The 21,979-nt window shown below is 40.3% G+C and overlaps 1 protein-coding gene across 2 annotated transcripts in view; it reads right to left on the bottom strand.

Moving 5' to 3' along the window:
• Positions 1–20,851, bottom strand: part of sema3fb (sema domain, immunoglobulin domain (Ig), short basic domain, secreted, (semaphorin) 3Fb) — an 80,729-nt gene extending 59,878 nt beyond the window's left edge. For both annotated transcript variants that reach the window (XM_061832767.1, XM_061832766.1), the window contains exons 1-2: positions 20,393–20,851; positions 18,747–18,942 (exon numbers count right to left, since the gene is read on the bottom strand). In XM_061832767.1, the coding sequence (XP_061688751.1) occupies positions 18,747–18,864 (118 nt within the window). In that variant the 5' untranslated portion in view covers positions 18,865–18,942; positions 20,393–20,851. The remainder of the gene's footprint in view (positions 1–18,746; positions 18,943–20,392) is intronic.
• Positions 20,852–21,979: the final 1,128 nt, after the last annotated feature.

Below are 21,979 nucleotides of genomic sequence, written 5' to 3'. Positions count from 1 at the left end.
AATTGATCAGCCCAAAAGAAAATATTTGAGATCTTTAGATGCACACAAACGTCCAAGAACTTCTCTGTAATATTCATGCATTTTATCTTAAAAAGTAAGTTTCTTTCGGCTTGATCGCCACAGCGTGACATATTTGTTTGGCACAGTTTTTACGCTGGATGACCTTCCTGACGCAACCCCTCTTGATGAGTAGAGGCCCCAGTGAGATACGAACTCACGACCCCTGGTTTACCAAACCAATGTACTGGGGCCAATCCAAAAGCTTTATTTTTAGGGTCTGTATCGTATTTTTTCAGGTCTCAAAAGGATAGTCGTACTTTATGTACTTAGTACTAACTACACATCACAGTGCACCACCAATACAAAAATAAAATAAATAGCACGTTTAACACAAATGGAAAAACCCAGCACAGAAAAAAAAGTATGACGTAGGTTCAGATTAGTTGATGAAGATTTAATAAAGGGTAAATATCAGATTAATTCTAGGCGTGGGTAAAATTATCCATTCAGCAATGAATTACATTTCATCTTTTCGCAAATCAGTACCAATTAGACTTAAAACCTATCTGATTGGCTTGATTGGTATTGGCCAATAATTACCATTTTATGCTGATTGGCTGATGAGCTTTAATGTCATAATTTACCAATCCGATCAGTGGCTGTCACGGTTCTACCGGTCCAGCCCAGGCTGTGCAGGTCCCCTGCACACCTGCGTTGATTAGGAGGCGGACACCTGGGCCTCATCAGCTATAATGAACCCTAGTATATATAGGACCCAGCGGCCGGTCCGGCTTTGCCAGATCGTTGCCATCCATGCCTCATTCCTGCACTTCCGCATTCCTGATCCTGAACCCCTGTGTCCTCCGACCAACCCCGTAAGCCTGACGCTCCTGATACTACTGCTCGCTCTGACTGACTCTCCGGCATTCCACATTGGAACAAATAAAGATCTTCCGGTCTACCGAGTCATGCATTTGGGTCCGCCCTAGCGTTCTGGTTATGACAATGGCATAATTGATCAAATCCGCAAAAGATATTTACTCCGCATCGCTGTCAGATCGACTATTTGTATCCAAAAGCTTTATTTTTAGGCTTGTTGCGTGTCAAATACAACTAGACACACTCATTACTATGACAACAATGGTGTGTCTTTTGTAAAATATTGGAAAAAAAAATAATGTAATGTGGAAAAACATGTGGTGGTGGTGGTGGTTGTTACCAGTGTTCGGAAGAAGACGCTCATTCACAGATTGCTTGAAGTATGATCACGTACTTTTAATACGATACGTCGCACAAGCAGCCAAGAAAATGTTATGTAGACTGGTAAGTGAGTGCTCGTACTAACGGTTTTGCCTAAACATGCTACTATTCTGTATAATCATGCTCTAAAGTTTCCGTGTGTTCGTAGTAATTTAATTGCAATCAGCAACCATTATTTCTGTCATGCTGTAATGTTTTGGCCTGATTGATTAGAATACATAACCTGATTAGGGAATATTTTTTAATATACTCAGTATACAATACACAAGTATATACAGTAAATGAACAAGTCATTTCAATTGACATTGCTCCATCTTGTGATCAGAATGGTGATCAGTTATTAATAGTTTAAACTCTGTGATCAGTGATCAGCTCCCAAAAACCTGGTCATTTAAAGCCTATTATCAATTCTTTAAATCTGATTAACTGAGTCATTTCCTGGACACCGTGAGGCCCTGTGTGAAGTTCATGTTGTATGGACCAAGCTAAACACAATGGTGATGAAACAGCTGCTGCAGTTACGCGATGCGAATGATTTTTAATTTTAAATCTGACATCTAGAATTACTTGGATGCCTCTGTAAATCCAGAACACAGAAATGGACAAAAGACACTCCAACCTCAAAATCAAATTCCAATATGAAAACACGCCACAAGTTGCCATTCCGCAACTGTACACTGGGTGAAGACAGCAGTTTTAGAGTAACTAAAATCAACAGAAAGAGAAACTGATCCCTTAGTCCGTAGCAAATACTTTTCATTCATTTCTATCCATCCATCCATTTTCTTTGCCGCTAATCCTCACGACGGTCGTGGGGAGTGCTGGAGCCTATCCGAGCTGTCAATGGGCAGGAGCCAGGGTACATCCTGAACTGGTTGCCAGCCAATCGCAGGGCACATGGAGACAAACAGCCGCACATACAATCACACCTAGGGGCAATTTAGACTGTGCCCGGAGGAAACCCATGCAGGCACGGGGAGAACATGCAAACTCCACACAGGCAGGGCCGGGATTGAACCCGGGACCTCAGAACTGTGAGGCTAACGCTTAACCAGCTGATCCACTGTGCCGCCCATTCATTTCTAACAAATAGGAATTCCTGTCAAATTTATGCAGACAAGAGCCGTGCTTCACAGAAGCCCCACAGGGAGGGAGCAATACAGCAAACGTGTTGACAGATTGACTTGTTGACGGAGTTATTTTCTAATGGGATTTGACAAAGAATGTACACTCCTACTGGTACAGGCTTGTCTCACAATGGTGAAAGCATGCTACTTAATTAGTTATTGCTTAAAGTGGGGGTGACATCCCTATAAACATTCTAAAATAGATATTGTAATGAAAAATTCATATAACAGTATTCACTTCAATGTCTATACGGAAAAAAAAAAGTGAGCGGAGAGCACGTCATCCATGCACAAAGTTGCGCAATTGAGTGTCCCTCAACATCCAAGTGGTCGCCATATTAGTTACGTCATCTGTCCTTGACGTCATCATCACTTCCACCGTTGAAAACGCACAGTGCCTGCTACTATGGAAGCCGAACAACAGAGATATTCAGATTTTTCCAACGCCCCTTCTGACACGGAAGTTCTTTTCAAAAAGGACAACATCACACAACGGCGTGAAGTTACCGGGGCAATATTACACTATTGTTTCGAGCCATAATCAGATGATATGCCATCACGGCCAAACCGCATCCCGTCCGATCCACTTCCGCGGCGGAGATGAGCCATCGCGGTTCATCGCAGCCGGCCGGTGTGGCTTATGACGGAGCCGAGTGGTGCTGCTTTGTGTTCACAGTCGAGCCGGCGCGCTTCATGCTCGCACGCAACTGAGTAACGCATTCTCGGCTGGGTTCTTCAGAGCCGCCCCCATCGCAAAGCCCGACGCGCAGCCTTCTCGGAAGATGTGACCGCCGAACGCGGCGCCTCAGCCGGTGTGGCTGAGTTTCGGCCCGCCGTGCTATATAAGGAGAGGGTGGAGCCGAGCTATGTTGCAGGCTGAGTGAGACATTGTTGGCTGGGCAACGCGCACATCGACACATTTCATACGTGGATCTTTTGTTACGTTATGAGAGAGACCGATTACGTGGTCCGCTCCAAACTACTATTTTTTTTTTAGTAGCTGTATGCGCACATCAACACATTTCATACGAGGATCTTTTGCTACGTTATGAGAGAGACCGATCACGTAGTCCGCCCCAAACTATTTTTTTTTTTTTTAGTAGCTCTATACACACCTACCTGTTATTTGGAACCCACAAAGCTCTCATCCTTTCCACCCGTGCAATCCATTTTTCACAACAAACAGGGTCTCTTTCAAACTTATGAAGGGTAATTCCATTCTCCCGTGAGTTCAAGCAATGTCCAGCAATGCAATGAGCCGGCATTTTGGCTAACACAAAGGAACAACGAGCTACCTTGGTAAAACTAATGGAAACAAACGAGTCCACGAGGGGGCGCCACTGTACTTTACGTCACTTCCTGCTTCTTCTCGACAACAAATTTCTGAGAGGATTTTCATGGCGGGAGTTACAAAAAGATGTATACATCAAAATCATGTTTTGTGGTGAAAAAACACATGGGACCATATTGGCTGTGGGTTTTTCATTAATAATATACCTAAAATCATCCATTTTATGACACTTGAGCTTTAAATACCCTGCAAGTTATATTCGCAACACCAATAAGTAGGGATACCCCGATCCAACTTGTTCACCTCCGATCTAATACCAAAGTCACAGCATTAATTTTTGGCCGATAACAATATCGGTCTGATATAATTTTAGCAATAAAATGTTACATATATATATATATAAATTTTAAATTTACAGTTTTTCTGGTTCTGTAGTATGAAATGTTAGAAAAGACTTGAGCAAGTGATATTACACAAAAAGAGAACAATAACCAGCAACAGTAGGTCTGATAAAAACTGACCCATTTATTATTGACAAACAGACAACAGATTAAAAAACATAACTACTCTCCACGTCTTGACATCTAAGGGGCAGTGTGGTAAATGCAATGAGATAACACTTGCAGTGACAAAGAAAGTAGAACTCACAATCATATATTTTCAATTTAAAGTATATATAGAATGCTTGAGAGTATTGTTATATTGCCTGTTTGTATGTGTTTAGATGTGTGTTCATATTTATTTTGAGATATAAGGGCCGAAAGTACAAGACTATTTTTTTTAACTTTTCAATACTGTTTTTCATTCCTTGTGTGTTAGCAGTGAGCTAATGATTTTTCTGAACAGATATTTGTATTCCGTATTCGAACATTTAACAGGTGTATTTTTTTTTGAGTGTTTAGTTTTATGATGAACTTCAGATGGGGTGTCAATAAACGACTTTCAGCAAGCACCATTCACTCTTAATGCTTCCTGCTATGGTAGTACCTTAGAAACATGTTGTGATTGTGTGCCCTGTATGCCATCCATGTGCTGTTGGAGCAGAGTTAGCAATGGACTTCTTGTATAAGTGTATTAAAATCCGAGGTTTTAGATCCAGTTCAAAATTATACAGTACTTGTCGTTTTGTTGACATCGGACACATTTACAATCTCAAAGACTGGGTTGGAACACTCCTATGAATAAGAAACATTTAAATATCTATGCATTTTATCTACAGAGCTGTTATTATGTTTTAACTTTTGTCCAAATGAGATCTTATTGTGCATTTTTAATTACAATTTCAAAGAAGAACTAAACAAAATTTAAGTTCGCATGCAATTTACCAGTCCCATTCTTTATACACAACTGCCATACTTTTTACTTTTGTAGTCTTCATTTACAAAAAAGTGGTTCGTAAATTTTATTTTCAGGTGTTTCATTGTGTAAAAAATGTGATGTGATAACATATTTTATATGCCATTAAAAATAAATATGCAACAATCGTCACATTTTTTTATAATCGTGTATTTTTATTTAAATCAATATTGAAAAATGTACACGAATATTGTATGGAATCACGACCTAAAGAAGTAAAATCAAATCGAAATCTGTGGTTCTCAACAATCCCCTGCCCTAATACAGTGACTACAGGGTTGTGGTAAATAGAGAGGAAAACTATTTGAAAGAGGTCAAAATCCGATGGATTCAAAATGAACTTCAAGCTATAAATGAAAAACTACTGGAGCTCAGATTGTCTCTCTTTACGGGTGGGTTGGGGCCCTTCATGGTGGTCTTTTCGGGTGTACTTTGCAGGCGCTTGGTTCCCATTGACTCCCACCTAACTCGAACCCAGATCCACAGTAATGACAGCTCTATTCAGAGATAGTTCGGAATTGCCCTCTGGTGAAGTGAATGTTCTCATCACTTGGAGAGTCCATTGCCAAGCTGCCAATTCATGTTGCTAAGAGAAATCAAGGAAGTGTTAAAATAAAAGCAATGAGGAGGCAGAGGTGAGGCTTGTCGCTTTGTCGATACAAGTCCTCCTGCCCACTTTTTTTAAGAATGTGTCAGAACTAGATTCGATTCCTGCTGTCTTAACTACGTACAATAAAAGGATGTTAACTTTACCTTGATATAATGTTTATGATTACATCCATCAAATATTAATGGACCACCATATGGACTGTATAACTATGCTGGTTTCATTTTCCTTGCTGTCCATTCTCATTGGCCTCATGAACAGATGCTTGACCATTTAACCATATAAATAAAAAGAAGAAAAGAAAAGAAATGAAAATTCAGTTTTATCCATTCTACATTTTATCCCGACAATACGTCATTAGAACTGTCACATCTCACTAAACCATCATTTATCTCTCAGAACTAATTAATTCCAATCAATTACCTTTTTCAATGTCAAGAAAAACAGCAAGAGCTCTTTGTTCACTCCTACTCATATGTCTATCTTCCTTGGATACGTTTCATCAGGGTTTTTTTCTTCTTGATTGTGTCTGCATTGAAAAAAAAAAAAAGCCATTGCTCACCACAGAGTCCGGGAATGTGACTGAGGTGGGCGGTGAAATCTTTTTCTGGTCACACACTGTGATGGAATTGGGAGGGAACTGCCTTAATTGCGGGTGTGGAAATAACACTTGTCAAAGTTGAGGTCTGTCTTACACCTCATCAAACAGAGTAGCAACACTCTCAGTGATTTGTAGCATGTCTATTGTGGCATCGAACAGGGCAGTGGGAAAAAAATAATTACTACAAGCATATGACTAAATAACAGTAGATGAGCCTGGTGCATCCTACTCAATGAAATATGGTAACATAACTCTCAACTAAAGATGATGAGAAATATGTGTCTGTCAGGAGAAATGTGCACCCAGGCAAAGACCCATCTACTGTACTGTAACTCAATGACTGCTTGGTGAGCACTCTTGCTTGGAGATAAGAATATATTTGTTTCAAAACGGTATGATGAGTGACTGAGTGAAACTTGATTCAAACTGTTAGCATAGGGGAGAGACTCTGGATTGTCTCCTAGAATAGATGAAAATAAGTATTGAAAACCTAACCCGTACCCTGCCTGCCTTCTTTCTCTATGCACATTTTTCTGTCTCTGGCTCACTCAGTCAGAGTAGTTCATTTTGGACTCGAGGATGTTTGTCCTTCCGAGTGCAAATGCTAAGCAGGCTACTTGGAAACTCTGGGAAACACCACAGGGCTTCCCCAGGGGGATACTAAACGTAGCTCCTGATAGCCACGTGGTCAAGTGGCAGTAAAGTATTCATTGCTTTTCCATTGAACGGCTTAGACGAAAAACGTTCAATTGGGAAGTAAAACATAGACTTAGTAGTACCACCCTCTAACTCACAGATTTACAAAACAATGAGGGTTGTCAGACCCATAAAGCTAATGCATCTTGCTCAAACAAGTAGGGAAATGACACAATCAAAAGGAGTGCCTGAACAAAATGTGCAACTTTAGGGTATTATCAAATAGTTTTACAGTGAGCCCTCTAATACTCCTCTTCCTTTGTCATTTTATTTAGCAATACATCAACCACTTTCTTTTCATCACAGTTCCAGAATGTGTCGGTATATTTAAAATGTTACTTTAGAAATTTCCCCCACAATTTAAAAACCTCATTTTTTATTTCTATTCTGACCTGCTGTCCGCTTTTTACACCTCTTTGAACATGGACTGGGGAATCTATAAGATTCACAGAGGAAATCCAGCAGGAGGCTGTGTGCCACAATCACTCACTCAAAAAAAGCCTGATGCCAGTTTGATGGCCATCCCCAGGTCTCCCAGAGCATGAATGAACTTCTCTGAATAAGACCCAAACCTACACAAACACCCCTGCAGCTTTAGGTCCTTCATAGGGGAGAAGTGTGGGGGGGTGAGACCAAACAACAACAACAAGGGGAATGGCATGCCAGCTCCCCTGTTTGACTTCATCACCAATCACGAGGAGACAACACCACAGGAGAGAGTCAAAAAGGATGGGTCATTGACAAAAACATCCTTCCAGGGGGTCACCACTGGCTCCAGCCAAATCTCAATGGATGTTTCCCAAAATCCATCCCCACACATTACAATGAACACCTACTCCAAAAACTGGCAGTAGGAAGGAATAGAGAAATCTCCAAATCAGCATTTCAAAACACCAGAACCACAAAGACATCAAAGTGCAGGCATTGTATTACACCCAAGGGCTCTTATTGACTTACTCTTTAGTGTCATTCAAACAGCTTCATTTCCTCTCATAAGAAAGAATATGACCTCATCACCATTGCCGTCATTACCAGATGAGAAAGATAAACCTACTGAAATGATTAGGCAGGAAGAGAAATTTATGATGCAGTGTTGAATTTAGCTTTGTTTTAAGCTTTTTTTTTTTCTTTAAATCATTTTCATACTAATGAATTAAAGATGAATAAAAAAATGTAATTACTGGACATTTTGCATTTGAATGTCCCAAGATTGTAGTTCTCTTTGGTATTTTTAATCAGTTATTGTCATTATATCATAAATGAAATTCCCTTCAAATGTTTCATATATATTTAATTCCAAAGTCAAATTCAAAACACCGTTCTTTGTACCAATGAAAAATACTATATCCTGAAATGCCATAAGTAACATGTCACTCTATGCCATCACCTATTTTACATGAATATGACACTCCACACAACCATGATCAAAGGAAAAGAAATGTGTATATATATAGGCCATGTCATACACAAGGTAACTCAATGAGCTTTACATGATTAAAAGCATGTAAAAACAAACAAAAACAGCTTATAAACATCATATAAACTTGAATATCTTCAGTTGGAGCTGAATAGATTGCCGGCACCACTCTACCCACTATTGAAGACTTGCACGCAACTCAAACTAGGTCCAGAGCAGGCAGCATCCTTTCGGACCCTCCATATGCTGGCCACCTATTCTTCCAGTTCCTTCCATTGGGTAGGCGCTACTGATCAATGTAAGTCAAAACGAGCAGGCATTCAAAAAAAATTTTCCCTCTGGCAATTAATTCTTTAAATTATTGATCAGCGAACTACTATTTTCTGCCTTGTGCCATTGTCGAGACACACCCTCATATCCTGCTGGTGAATCAGTATTAGTAATATATTCTGCACAACTCGTCACTTTAAACTGATTCCTTTGCACAATTGTCATTGCACTGGTCTATAACGGGAACTGCAAATGCATAAGGGCACTCTGTATAAATTTACCATAATCTGGGGCGTTGACACACTCTTGGGTGTTCTGAACGAAGAAGACTGCATTTTGCATATCTGTAAATGAATGTCTCTTGTTCTTTGTTCCTGTTGGTTTGTTGGTTCTTTGTTCTGAATGTCATACCAGGGCAGCACCGACTACCGGAGACAAATTCCTTGTGTGTTGTTAAACACTTGACAAATAAATATGATTCTGATAGTTTTGCATAACATTCACTCTTTTTCAAAAGTGTTACAATCTGCATCTGACACACAACTTAGAATAAGACAATACTCGAAGTGGAACACTTTTTTTCATTTTAAAAAAAAATAATTGTGACAGATTGAGTTAAAATACATTGCAGATATCCTTTGATGTCAAACCCTCAGCAAAAAGAAGGGAATTGGATACAATATTCCAACCTTTAACGAGAGAAGTGTATATCGTACTTGTTGCATGCGTGTATGTTAATTGTTTGAGCTATAAAAGGAGACAAGATTTTCTACATTCATCAATATTTTTCAAAGCACAAAGTCACATCAGAAGCCCAACAAGAGAGAGTGCTGCATGTTGTAACTGTAACTTAAATTCCCTACTGACAGAAAGAGGGTGATAAATTATATTAGGGCTGTAAATCAGAGTGGGGGCCTTGGCCTTGACCTGCCTAGTCAGGCTGGCAACGTTCCAATTGACCTCTTTGAGTGACTTGCATCCATCCATCCATCCATCCATCCATTTTCTTCCAATTATGCAAAGTCAGGTCAAAGTGTCAGTAGCCTAACTAAAGCACAGACTTCCCTCTCCCCCTAACAGACCTGACATCCAGGTCTTCCAGGGAGATACTTGGGCATTCCCAGGCCAGCTGCGAGACTTAGTCTCTCCTGCATGTCCTGGGTCGTCCCCGAAGTCTCCTCCCGGTGAGACATGCCCAGAAATCCTCACCTGGAAGGCATCCTGGAGGCATCCTAATTAGATGCCGAGCCACCTCATCTGGCTCCTCTCAATGATGCAGAGGAGCAGCAGCTCTACTCAGAGCCTCTCGCGGATGACCAAGGTTCTTACCCTTTCTCTAGGGGAGAGCCCGGACACCCTGCAGAGAAAAATCGTTGCATCAGGGATTTTTTTCTTTCGGTCACAACCTACATTTGAGGGTAGTAACGTAGATCAACTGATAAATTGAGAGCTTCAGCTTTTGGCTTAGCTCCTTCTCCACTACAACGGACCACAAAGAGACTGCAAAGTGCCGCCAAGACCAATTTAACCACTTATTTAATGTGGTCTATGTGGTACACATCATACATGGGTATTCAAAAATACTCCATCTATTATTCACAGATTTTCATTATTCACGGGGAGGGTGGGTACGTAATCCCCACGACTGTATCCTATTTTGCATTCAATTTTACAACTGACAAAACGTTTGTAGCTCCATTGGATGCTTACGTCCTTTTGAAATGGTCTCTAAGGGGTGAACAAAGTAGGTTTTCTGATTATTGGTAATAAACAAAAAAACAAAATTGGCAAAACTCCCAAGTGTAGAAGCAATCATCTACGACCTTGCCCCGTCAGCTTTTTTTAATTTCAGGAAAAACCTAGTTCTGTTTTACCTGGGTTTAACATATGGATCACTGAATACACCTGTAGATTTCATTTCATTTCATGAATTTCTGCAGACAAACATCCATGTTTTGAATATAAGTTTATAAAAAAAGATACAGGGAGAATGTGATTCATCTCATATTGTATTTTAAGCCAAGAGTGAACTGAATTTCAGATGCAACAACATGTCCATGAAACACAAGGCTGACAGACAACACTGCGTCTTCAATCTTTTGTAGAGCAGGTCTCAGTTTCATGAAGGCTGACCAAAGACAGAGTATGTAACCCGATTCAGCATTCTGTACAGATGTAACCCTCTGGAAAGAGGCCGCAAAGTGCAGTGAAGACCAATTTCACCACATATAAATCAAATCAAATACTACTGCCATGCCAGGAATCACAAACACTTTAATTTTCCTGTTCCAATGTGAAATGGTAAAGAGCCCTAACTGCTTAAGGAAAGTGAGAATTCCAAGAGGGTTTAGCTTGCACTGACAGTATTCTGTTGCTTTACCTTTCACCTGAACTAACTGGGCGATGTAATAGTACCATGTTACCTGCTATCTTTGAATCACCTGCACACATTCAATATATTCAGTTGTCAGATGTTATAGAATCACTTATAGTATTTCCTTTTAATTAAACATGGGACCACCCAAGGAGCAACTGATTCTCTTTGAAGCCACAGCCATATGCACAGAGAATCCAATAACATGCACCTGTACCCTAAAATAACCAAATACAATTACCGTATTTTCCGCACTATAAGGCGCACTTAAAAGCCTTTAATTTTCTCAAAAACCGACGGTCCGCCTTATCATCTGGTCCGCCTTATATATGGATCAATATTGAGCCTTTAGTGCAGCTCCATCTAATGGATGCATAATGTAACCCCAGCCTCTACTGTAGCATCTATTCAATGCTCCTTATAATGCAGCGCGCCTTATATATGAAAAAAGTTTTAAAATAGGCCATTCATTGAAGGCGCGCCTTATAGTGCGAAAAATCTGGTATTTGATTGAAGGAGAGAATAATTATTGCAATTATAGAGGGGAAAATATATTACAGAGGTTGTTGGATTCCATAATGTGAGGGAGAGACAACAGAGTTAAATGCTGCCTGAAACCATGTTTTAATTGATACTGTATTATTTTTTTTTTTTAAGTCCTCAAGCCGGACCTGTGATGAAAAGGTTTTGGTGGTTATCATACTTCTGTCTTACATGGAATAGAAACAAGGTCCTGAAGAACACTGACATTTATGTTAAACAGTAAATGAAAATGAACTAATCTGTGGCACATTTGTGATTAAACGTGTAAAGGAAAGTTACTAGAGATGATTATTAAACAATGTGAAATATAGATGGGAAATGGAAAATAACAATTAAAAGTCCATTGCTGAAGTTGGTCTATCACTCTCTCGCAAATAGGGGTCATGGTTAGAGGTTAGGTTAGGTTATAGGTGCTCACAGACATGCAGAAGTCAATCTCCAGTTCTTCACCTGTCATTTTAGCATCACTCTAACAGCAGTCTGGATTTCAGCATAACACAAAACTCTACCACAAGAGCTTCTGTTGGTTATCTCAGTAGAGAACACCCACACACCAACACACATAAGTAAAAAGAGACCTATAATTGAAGATTAGTAACAGCTCTCACATCACAGTCTTACCAGGAAACACTCAATGCTTTTGGTTTTGCACTCAGCCTCCTGCCAGCTAGCACCACACAAAGTGGAGGCCTTTACAACTTGATCACGGCAAAGTGAAAGCTCCACTGTACCAAGATGTGATTGTAGTGAACTGTCATCCTGACTTTGCCATCTGAATTAAATAGCTAATTATGGTGTGACAAATGCTGTTTGTCCTATGTAGTGGGGGATGAATAACAGAAGAACACGTTTTTACTTTGCTATAACCTGACTTAATGTTTAAACATATAAAGTGTGAGGTCTGACCAATAATTGTTCATGCTTTTTTTCACTGCTATGAAATTATAATTATTTAGACACTTTTACAACCCATAATTAGAGAGAAGTGTCACACAAAAGCAACAGACTACAGGAGTAGTGATTTTGTGGGCTTCTACATGTGGTCGAATAGAGTTGTAATATCAGCACTTACGTAAAAGTGCTGCATGTTTGAATATTGGGGGAAATTAAGATTCCTGAGAAGAAAGAAACCTGTTGTTAGAGACAATCACCTCAAATTAAGTTGTATTTGTGTCAAAGTAAAGCCACAATTACACAGATAAATATTTAGCTATGGAACAACATCACCAACTTATTCTAGAAAACAAGGGGGTTAACACCAATTTAGCTGTGATCACGCTAAAGATAATTACTCATTCTATCACAAATGTGGAGTAAATAGAAAGTGGCAACTGGAATGTGTTGTGTGAACAACAGTAATAACCCCTTAAACATTTACTAGTTTAAGTGACGCCGTGGTAGTAAAAGGACACTCCTATAGATGAACTGACAGTGAACTGCTGAGAACAACACAGAACAGATACACTTCTAAACTTATTTTCGCCTCAAAACTTCACCTGTTTTTATTTCCTGGTGTTGAAATTTAAATTACAGCCCCTTGCCTGCCAAATAATTCTAAATTCAGATTCTTTTAGGAGGCTGGGTCAAAAAAGTTTGCAGGGTTACAATAAAAGGGTGTCTAAATTATGAACATCCACTTTTTTAGCACCCCAGTAACATACACTATGAACACACAACTCTGGGTTCTTACTAGTCAATATGGTAATGAACCGAACTGGTGACAAAGGGCACCCTTGGCAGACTCCAACTCTCACTGGAAATATATTTGACTTATTGTCAGCAATGCGGACAGAACTCTGACACCAGTCATACGGGAACTTAACAGCTCTTATTATGGGGGTTGGTACATCGAATTCCTGACGCACCCTACATAGGACTCCCCCAAGAGACACAGTCAAATGCCTTCTTCAAGTCCACAAAACATACAGTATATACTCTGGTTGGAAAACTCCCATGCACCCTCAAGGACTCTTCTGAGGGTGTAGAATTAGTCCACTGTTCCACGGAAAGGAGGAAAACCACGCTGCTTCTCCTGAATCTGACAAGTGACTTCCAGACAGACCCACCTCTCCAGAACCTCCAAATAAATAATCCTTGCGGGGGGTAGTGGGGGGTTGAGAGTGTGTATCCCTTGTAGTTGAAACACACCCTCCAGTCCCCCTTTTCAAAAAGGGAGACCATCAACTCGGTCTCCCAAACGAGAAGCACGGTTCCCGTTCCTTACTCATTATTGCAGAGATGTGTCAGGCAGGACAGACCTACAACATACAGAACACCGAGAAACTTTTTAACCACCTCTGTGACTTTAAACCCAGAGATTGGAGAGCCCAAACGGTAGAATTTAGGAGGTTTTTGAAGTATTTGACCACCAACTCACAACATCCCAAGTCAAGGTCAGTCGGGCCCCATCCACAAGATACACATTGTTGATACTGCACAGCTTCCCATGCTGAGATACTGGATGGTGGAACAGAATTTCCTCAAACATGTCTGAATGTCATTCCCGATGGCCTCATCAAACTCCTCCCGCACTTGGGTATTTGCCTCACTGAACACAAAAGCAGTATTCCTCTTGGCTAGCCAGTACTCAACAGGTGCCTCAAGAGTCCTACAAGTCAAAAAGGCCCTTTAGGAATCCTTCTTCAGCTTGACGGTATCCCTTATTCCTGGAGTCAATCAACAGATTTGGAGTTTTCTGCCACGACAGGCACCTCCCACCTTCTGTCCACAGCTTGGGTTGACCACCTCGACAATGAAGGTCCAGAACATGGTTCACTTGGACTCAAAGTCCCCTCGTTCCACGGGATGTCGGCGAAGTTCTGCCAGGGGTGGGAAATGAAATTTCTGTGCCTGGGGACTCTGGCAGATGTTCTTAGAAGACCCTCACATAACTTTTGAGTTCCCCACATTGGACTGGCATCCCCTCCTCTCATCAGAGGCAGCAACAACCAGACTTGCGCAAACGGACAGACTTGATGCACTGTGCTATGGCCTGGGAGTTATGGAAGCCCAGATTTCTTTGAAGATTGCGGTAATTTCTTCTTTGTTTTTAGTTCTGTGCCCCTCATTTTCTTCTGGATAATACCTAATACATTCTCAATGGGGATTCGATGTGGCAAGTTGGCTGGCCAGTCAAGCACTGTAATGGCATGGGCATCAAACCAGGTTTTGATGCTTCTGACAACGGTATGGGCAGGGGCCAGGTACTGCTGGAAGATGAAATCTGCATCTCCATAAAGATCCTCAGCAGACAGAATCATGAAGCCCTCTAAAACATTCTGGTATTGTGTGATGACCTTGAAATTAAAAATGGACAGTTTACCAAAACCTGCATTGGAAATTGCACCCCAAATCATGACTGACTATGGAAGTTTCACACTGGAACTCAAACATCTTGAGTTATGTTCTCCACCAGTCTCCCGCCAAACCCTTGGACCATAATTCACAAATGGAAGGCATACTTTAATTTCATCAGAAAAGAGGACCTTGGACGTCTGGCCAACAGTCCAGTCCTTCTCCTTGGCCCAGTTTTGATGCTTTCTACCTTGGCTCAGGGTCACTTGACCCGAGGAATTCGACAGTTGTGGCGCATCTCCTCGATGCGCTTGAATATGTTGGTTTTTGAAGCTGTGACTACCGCTTCATTCCACTCATTCTGAATCCCTGCTAGATTCTTGACTCTTCTCTATTGATAATCTCCTGAAGCCCACAGCCATCTCTTTTACTGGTGCATCTTCTCAGGCCACATTTTGTCCTTCCATTGATGTGCTGGACACAGAACTCTCTGAACACACAGGCTCTTTAGCTATCATCTTTTGTAGGTTACCCATTCTATGTTGGATACCAATGATGATCTTCCTTCGATTGAACCCAACTAAGAAAACTGAATCAAACTGAAGAAATTTATTGACACTTGAGGAAACCTGGGCAGGTGCTCTGAGTTGATTGGACAATTAGTGTGTAACATTCGGTTTTAAACATATATGGCCTGCAAAATTTGGGTGAATTGCTTCACAGTATTCAATTTTTTTAAACTCCTGATTTTGTGGGTTTTATTAACTGGAAGCCCAAATTATGAAAAAATAAACAATTGTAATCGTTGAAATTGTGGGCCCTGAATCTATATTCTATGAAAGTTTAACATTTTGAAAGGAATTCTGAAAATAAATTTTCCACTGATTTATTTAAGATCGCTAATTGGTGATTGGCTCCAAAGATAATGATCATCATTTATAACAAGATTGCCTTAGATTGCTTTATTTCTTACTAACAAATTCAAAACTAGCTGATTTTTAGAACTTTCACACTGACTTTTTTGACAAAATATAGCTCTCTGGACTTGATGGCAAACTGATTAACTGAGAATTGATTTGTTTCATTCTTGCGCCTCCTTCATTGAAAATGGGTTTCTCATCTTTCCACATAACTGCCAGGCATCTTGCAAACTCTCTTTACTGGAACAAAGACATGATAAGCTTGGACAGAGTTCTATATCTAACATTTCTCACTCAGACTGTTTTACCTCATTGGAGATGATACATTTTCCAACATACATACACAGAACACTTTCACATTTTTGTTACATCATTACCTATATGCATTGATTGCCCTGTTATAATGCATAACTGGAATGTCATGTGCACAATTGGAAGTCATAGTAAAGTCGTTTGATCACATTTACTACTTTCGAAGAAAAGCCACCCAAAAAAGAAAACTTAATAGGAATTACCTCCCCAGTCATTTCAGCAACTCACTTAGTTGACAGCAAGCATGTTGTTCAGACTCTTTAAAGCATCACTTTTAGGCTTAATAATAAATACAAACATGAAATTTACAACTCTATACTTTTGAAGTTGCGGCACCTTGCCAAATAGCCAAAGTCAAAACTGTATATCGAGATGCAACAGAGGAAGTACAGCCATCGTGCCAAGGTGAGGACTACATGGGCCTCTCAAAAAGCAATTAAAGGAGATAGAGTCGCAATATTGAATGTAGGGGGTGCAATCCGCTGAGAGAAAAAGCTTCAGTAGACTGTGAAATTCATATTGACCGGAGAGCAAAAAACAAAGCGGTAGGCAAGGCAGCCTTTTATTCTTTTTCTTTTTTTTCAAACCAAAACTAGAGTTGTCCCTGCCTCAGACAGCAAATTATCATACTTCAGTTCATTCATCACAATTTTAAAGCATCCAATAAGTCGCTTCAGTATGAAGCGGTTTCTCATGATCAAAAAGAGCAAAGTAGGCACACAAGCCTAAAATTGTCAACAACAAAAAAACACAGGCTGTTTGTAAAATATAAAATATACTTAAAATTTAAGGTGAAAAAGCAGGGTTCAGGATGTGCTCACTGATGTGTTAAATCCTTCTTGATTAAAGAAGGAAAACGACTTCAACAATGAATCGTGGCGGTCCATTTAATTAAGTCAACTTGTTTGAGAGAGTGTTGGGAAATGAAAAGCAAAGCAAACTGGCGCTTCTGCTCAGTTCCTCAGCTTTTCTCTTGATGCTAATCAAAGGCTGAATCTCCGAGCCGGACAAGCCTCAGGGACGTCTGCTTGACTGATCATGGCAATTTGCTCTTGGTAATATGGTGGACCCCTAAAGAATTCATCTCAACAATTCTGTACAGCCACAAACATACAAACGCAGACTATGAAATATTTATCACCAGGGAATGACCACATAATGCCCACAATGTCATTAAACACACCATATAATTGTTTAGGGAAATGTAACAAATGTGATTAAACACAGTCTGCATTTAATTATCTGAAACAAGTGTATACCTTTGCGGCATGATGCCCGACTGGTTAGCATATCTGCTTCACAGTTCTGAGGACCTGGGTTTCAAATCCAGCCTCTCCTGTGTTGCGTTTGCATGTTCTCCCCATGCCATCGGTTTCCTCCATTACAAAACAAGCATGGTTGGTTAACTAAAGACCCTACATTGCCCATAGGTGTGAATGGGAGTGTAATCACCATTTGATCATTTGCCTATATGTGACCTGCAATTGGCTGGTGACCAGCTCAGGATGTACCCCGCCTCTCAGCCAAAGTTAGTTGTGCCAGACACCAGCATTCCCACAACCAAAGTAATGATATGCGGTACAGAAAATAAATAGATGTAGATGTATGTATTGTATTTATCTAATCAAAATGTGTGTTTCACAGACAGCATTCGCAAATGTAGTTTTGTTTCTCTAAATGCACCTGAACAGATACAGTGGAAGTCACCAGTGGTTATTACAACTAATAACTAAAGGAGAGAAAGGAAAGAACCGCCAATGGCAACTCTGGTTTTCATTTAGATAGAGAACTAGTGAGATGGGTCTCACCAAGGGAGTTTTTGCACATTCTGGCTGGTGTGTGTCAATCTCCTCTTTCTCGCAGCTCAGTGGCAGTGTGCACTGCATAAGGCTGCGTGATTTTAGTTGGGAAGCAAAAACCTGGGTGTGGAAAATGAGCAAAGCGTCCAAGACAATGAAAGCATTTTTTTTTTGTGGCGCATGGAGACATTGCCAAACACTAACACCATCTGCCACCTGGCCTACCAACCACTTAACCAACTAGTCGAGTTTTTTTTTTTGTGTGTTTGTTTGTTTCCTCTAACCTTGGAAAAGCTAAGTCAGATCTGATAACCTTTTGTAATTGACATGATGACACTTCATCACTGGTTCAAATGGTTCTTTTGCTCTAGAACATTGCCCAGCCCTGCTACCAAGTTATATGTGAATAAACTCAATCTGGTATTGATTGGTATGTTAATTATGCCCATTGCTCTGTAATGCAGACAAATTACCTGAAAAATGCAAATAACTAAATATTTATTGGGTTTGATTTTTGGATTTCAATTGTGGGCAGGCATTAGTTCACAAGTTCTTATCCAGTTCCACAACTATCCAAACCAAAAACACTGAAATTATCCAAATTTTGCAGTTTTTACAAAAGAGGCACACAGGAGTCCAAAAATTGAAAGACTATAAGCAAAGTGGAGATGGACTAATGTGGGAAACATCAATCTTATTCCATCAAATTCCCGCAGTGTTTATTCAGTTCAGTCATGTTGAGGGTGGTGGGGTCTAAACTTGTCACCTGTCAGTCTTAGGGTTATTGTACATGGAGCATTGAGCTAGTGCAAAAATAATGGTCGGAAACAGACAATTCAGGGAAATTAAAAAATGCAATTAAAATTGAACAGGTCTTACCTTTGAAGGAGACAAAGACACGAGGTGCAGCCAGTGGGTCATTGCTCATTGGGTTCTCCAGAGCAAAGCTGCACAGTGCCAGGAGGGTGTGGACTGTCCACAGACTGTGTAGCTGCATGGCCGATAAACTTCCAGTAGCACTCAATCAGTGATTTAACCAAAAAGAAATAAAAGAAAAGAAAAAAGAAAAAACAATCTGCAGGAACAAAAATGAGCCCATGAGACAAAAACCTACATATTATAAATCTCAGTGATTTTTTTTTTTTTCATTAATTTATGTGCAGTCTTAACACTGTGGCTCCCGCGGTACTCGTATCCCTGCATGTTTTGAAAAGGCAGACCTGAACTCAAACTGTACGCCTGACACCGTCAATGAATGCAGCGGGAACTGAGCCAAGCTTTGAGATTTGTTGCACATTTCCATTTTGCAAAAAATAAAAATAAAAAAATGTGTCTGTGTGTTTTCCATCTCCACACAACAAAACCACATTTGAATGTATTAATTCTAAAATTGGATTCACCAAACAGCATGTCCTCAAGGTTACTTGAGACCAACAACGTATGGACAGCACGAGTGGGAATAAAATATTACTCACATTTGCATACTAACAATACAGTAGTTGCCAAGAATAATAATACATTTGATTAATAAGTGATGGCCACCGGAGAAATACTGTAATACTTTTGGGGCAAATATTTGTTTGCTGATAAAAATGAGAAAACAGAATTTTAGCAGACAACATAGTGACCCAACTGATTAAACCCTATATATTAATTGGGATTATCATTCTACCATACAACTGTCCACTTGGGTGTCCACTTTTCAAGTCTGCAAATACTATAGGCTCACAGATTGCCTTGCCACAGAAGATTTATGAGCACAACCAGCTGTTTAAACCGGTTTTTTTTTTTTTTTTTTTTTTTACTGACAATCTGTTATTCGCCAGCTGTTTATTCTCAGACAGAAGCAAAGTCTTTCACACCAGCTGATGAAATCAAACAAGGCACTGGGAGCAGATGAGGAGAGTAGATGCTTGACTCTTTTCAAGGGAATCCATTAACCGTGTACTAAAAGCTAAGCATGTCTACTATTCTCATTTAGTAAACTGTATATTTGAATGCATTGACCATAAGTAGAATTTGTCACCTTTCGAAATAAAACATTTCGGCTATCTAAACAATAAATCATTATTTACTATAAATACAACCACGTTATGGAGATAATAACCTCCGAAGTTGGTAAAGACTCACTCCTTATAAATCCCCATCAGTATTTTATCCATTCCTCTCAAATCCCATTAAATATGGAAGGCTCAGAGTGAAAATAACAAAGGTGGGATGGAAGTGTTGCTGAAATGGGATCTAAACTGTGCGACAGACTGACAGTCTTGGCTTCACATGGGCGACAGAACAGTAAACAGTCTGGTGCGGTATTAGAGCACAAGTTCAACTGAAAAGCGACTATACAGTATTTCATTAAGAGTTTGGGTGTGATCAAGCACAATTGTTTTGAAATACTACTTAATGCAAATTGAAAATTAATAGGATGTAGTCAAATACTTTATGTCAGCTATGGTTATTAAATAAATTGCGGCTGCAGTCACAATTGAATTATGGGAACCGGGAAAAAAAAAAAAAAAACCTACCTGGTTATCACAGCGTCAAGATTTAAGACCAAACTTCAGAGCCACAATTGGCAGTCAGTGGAGGGGGAAAAAAGATCCAATAACGATCACTTCCGAGTCCAAGTTCAGTTTAATAATACTTCAATTCCGGCTGGTGCAGATTCTGACCGGTCCTTGTTTGGAGGCAGCGTGTACCTGTGCTTCCTCCGCGTGGTTAGATCAGCATGAAAGTAAAATGAAAAATTAAATAGGAAAGACGTTATTTTCTTTTTTTTTTTTTTTTTTTTTTACTTCAGTCCTGACAAAGCACGACAGGCGAGCAGCACAATCCACATCTCTTGGCGGGGTGGAAAGCAGCGTGAAACTATAAAGTCCCAGAGGTGGAAGAGGTCCAGGCACGCAGCGTGGTTCCTTCTCGAAAAGTTGCCCACTCCTGACTGGAGAGAGGCGGGGCGGGAGCAGGTGGATGCGGACCCTGGCTTGTATGAGGATACACCCACGGGGCGGGCCGTCCCTGAGGCGACTGGGGGCGGTACTGTACACTACTTTACTCCAGTATTTTACCTCTGTTATACATCAAACCAAACGTATCTTTTACACTTGTCCATCTGTAAAGGAGGAAGGGATCATTAGTAACAGAAAGATTCAAAATTGTAAGGTCAAATTTGAATCTTGTTTATGTTCTCCAAAAACAGTAGGCCTATCTCACTTTAAGATGACTCTTAGTTGGTAAAACATCTGTTTGTTATTCATTCACCAGACACACCTACTGGGGTATCTCCAAATTCAAAGTCTTGCACTGTATTTTCGTGGTTAGCTTGAATCTGGCGCCAGGGGCAAAACAAATCTATAAGTATTGGTAATTCCGCAGAACACCAGAATGAACAGTGTCAATTTCGTTCATGTCCAATCAAAATGACTCATCTCCTTCCTTTTAAATGAGGCACAATGACAGCCTCACAAGGAGACATCTGTGAGCCAAAAAGGACCATGTGTAATTGCAGCAATCTGCGCATGAGTGAAGCATTTTCATTGCTTTCTGCCAGTGAGGCAACAGACAACCTGAGCTGAGACCCTTCTTAAATACGGAATGAGCTCTCGATAACTGCTGGTGATGTAAATATTTCCATGTGCTTCATGTATCAATACCCACTCCCAGTCCTTCATGCCATAGGTATGCCAGCCACTGAGATGATTAATTGATTTATTTGTTTATTCATTCATTTATTTATTTCTGGGCTGCACGGTGGAACAGCTGTTGAGCGTTGGCCTGACAGTTCTGAGGACCAGAGTTCAAATCCCAGCCCTGTCTGTGTGGACTTTGCATGCTCTCCCCGTGCCTGCGTGAGTTTTCTACAGGAACTCCGGTTTCATCCCAAATCCTAAAAACATGCATTAATTGGAGACTCCAAATTGCCCCTATGTGTGAATGTGAGTGCAACAGTTGTCTGTCAACATGTGCCTTGAACTTGGCTGGCAACCAGTTCAGGGTGTACCCTGCTTCGTGCCCGATGATAGCTGGGATTGGCTCCAGCACTCCCCGCGACCCTCGTGAGAATAAGCAGCTCAGAAAATGGATTGATAATTCTGACACCCACCACGTCTGTA

This window comes from Syngnathoides biaculeatus, chromosome 10, assembly GCF_019802595.1.
Source record: "Syngnathoides biaculeatus isolate LvHL_M chromosome 10, ASM1980259v1, whole genome shotgun sequence".
NCBI lineage: Eukaryota > Metazoa > Chordata > Actinopteri > Syngnathiformes > Syngnathidae > Syngnathoides > Syngnathoides biaculeatus.
This window is presented reverse-complemented; position numbering and strand designations above follow the sequence as displayed.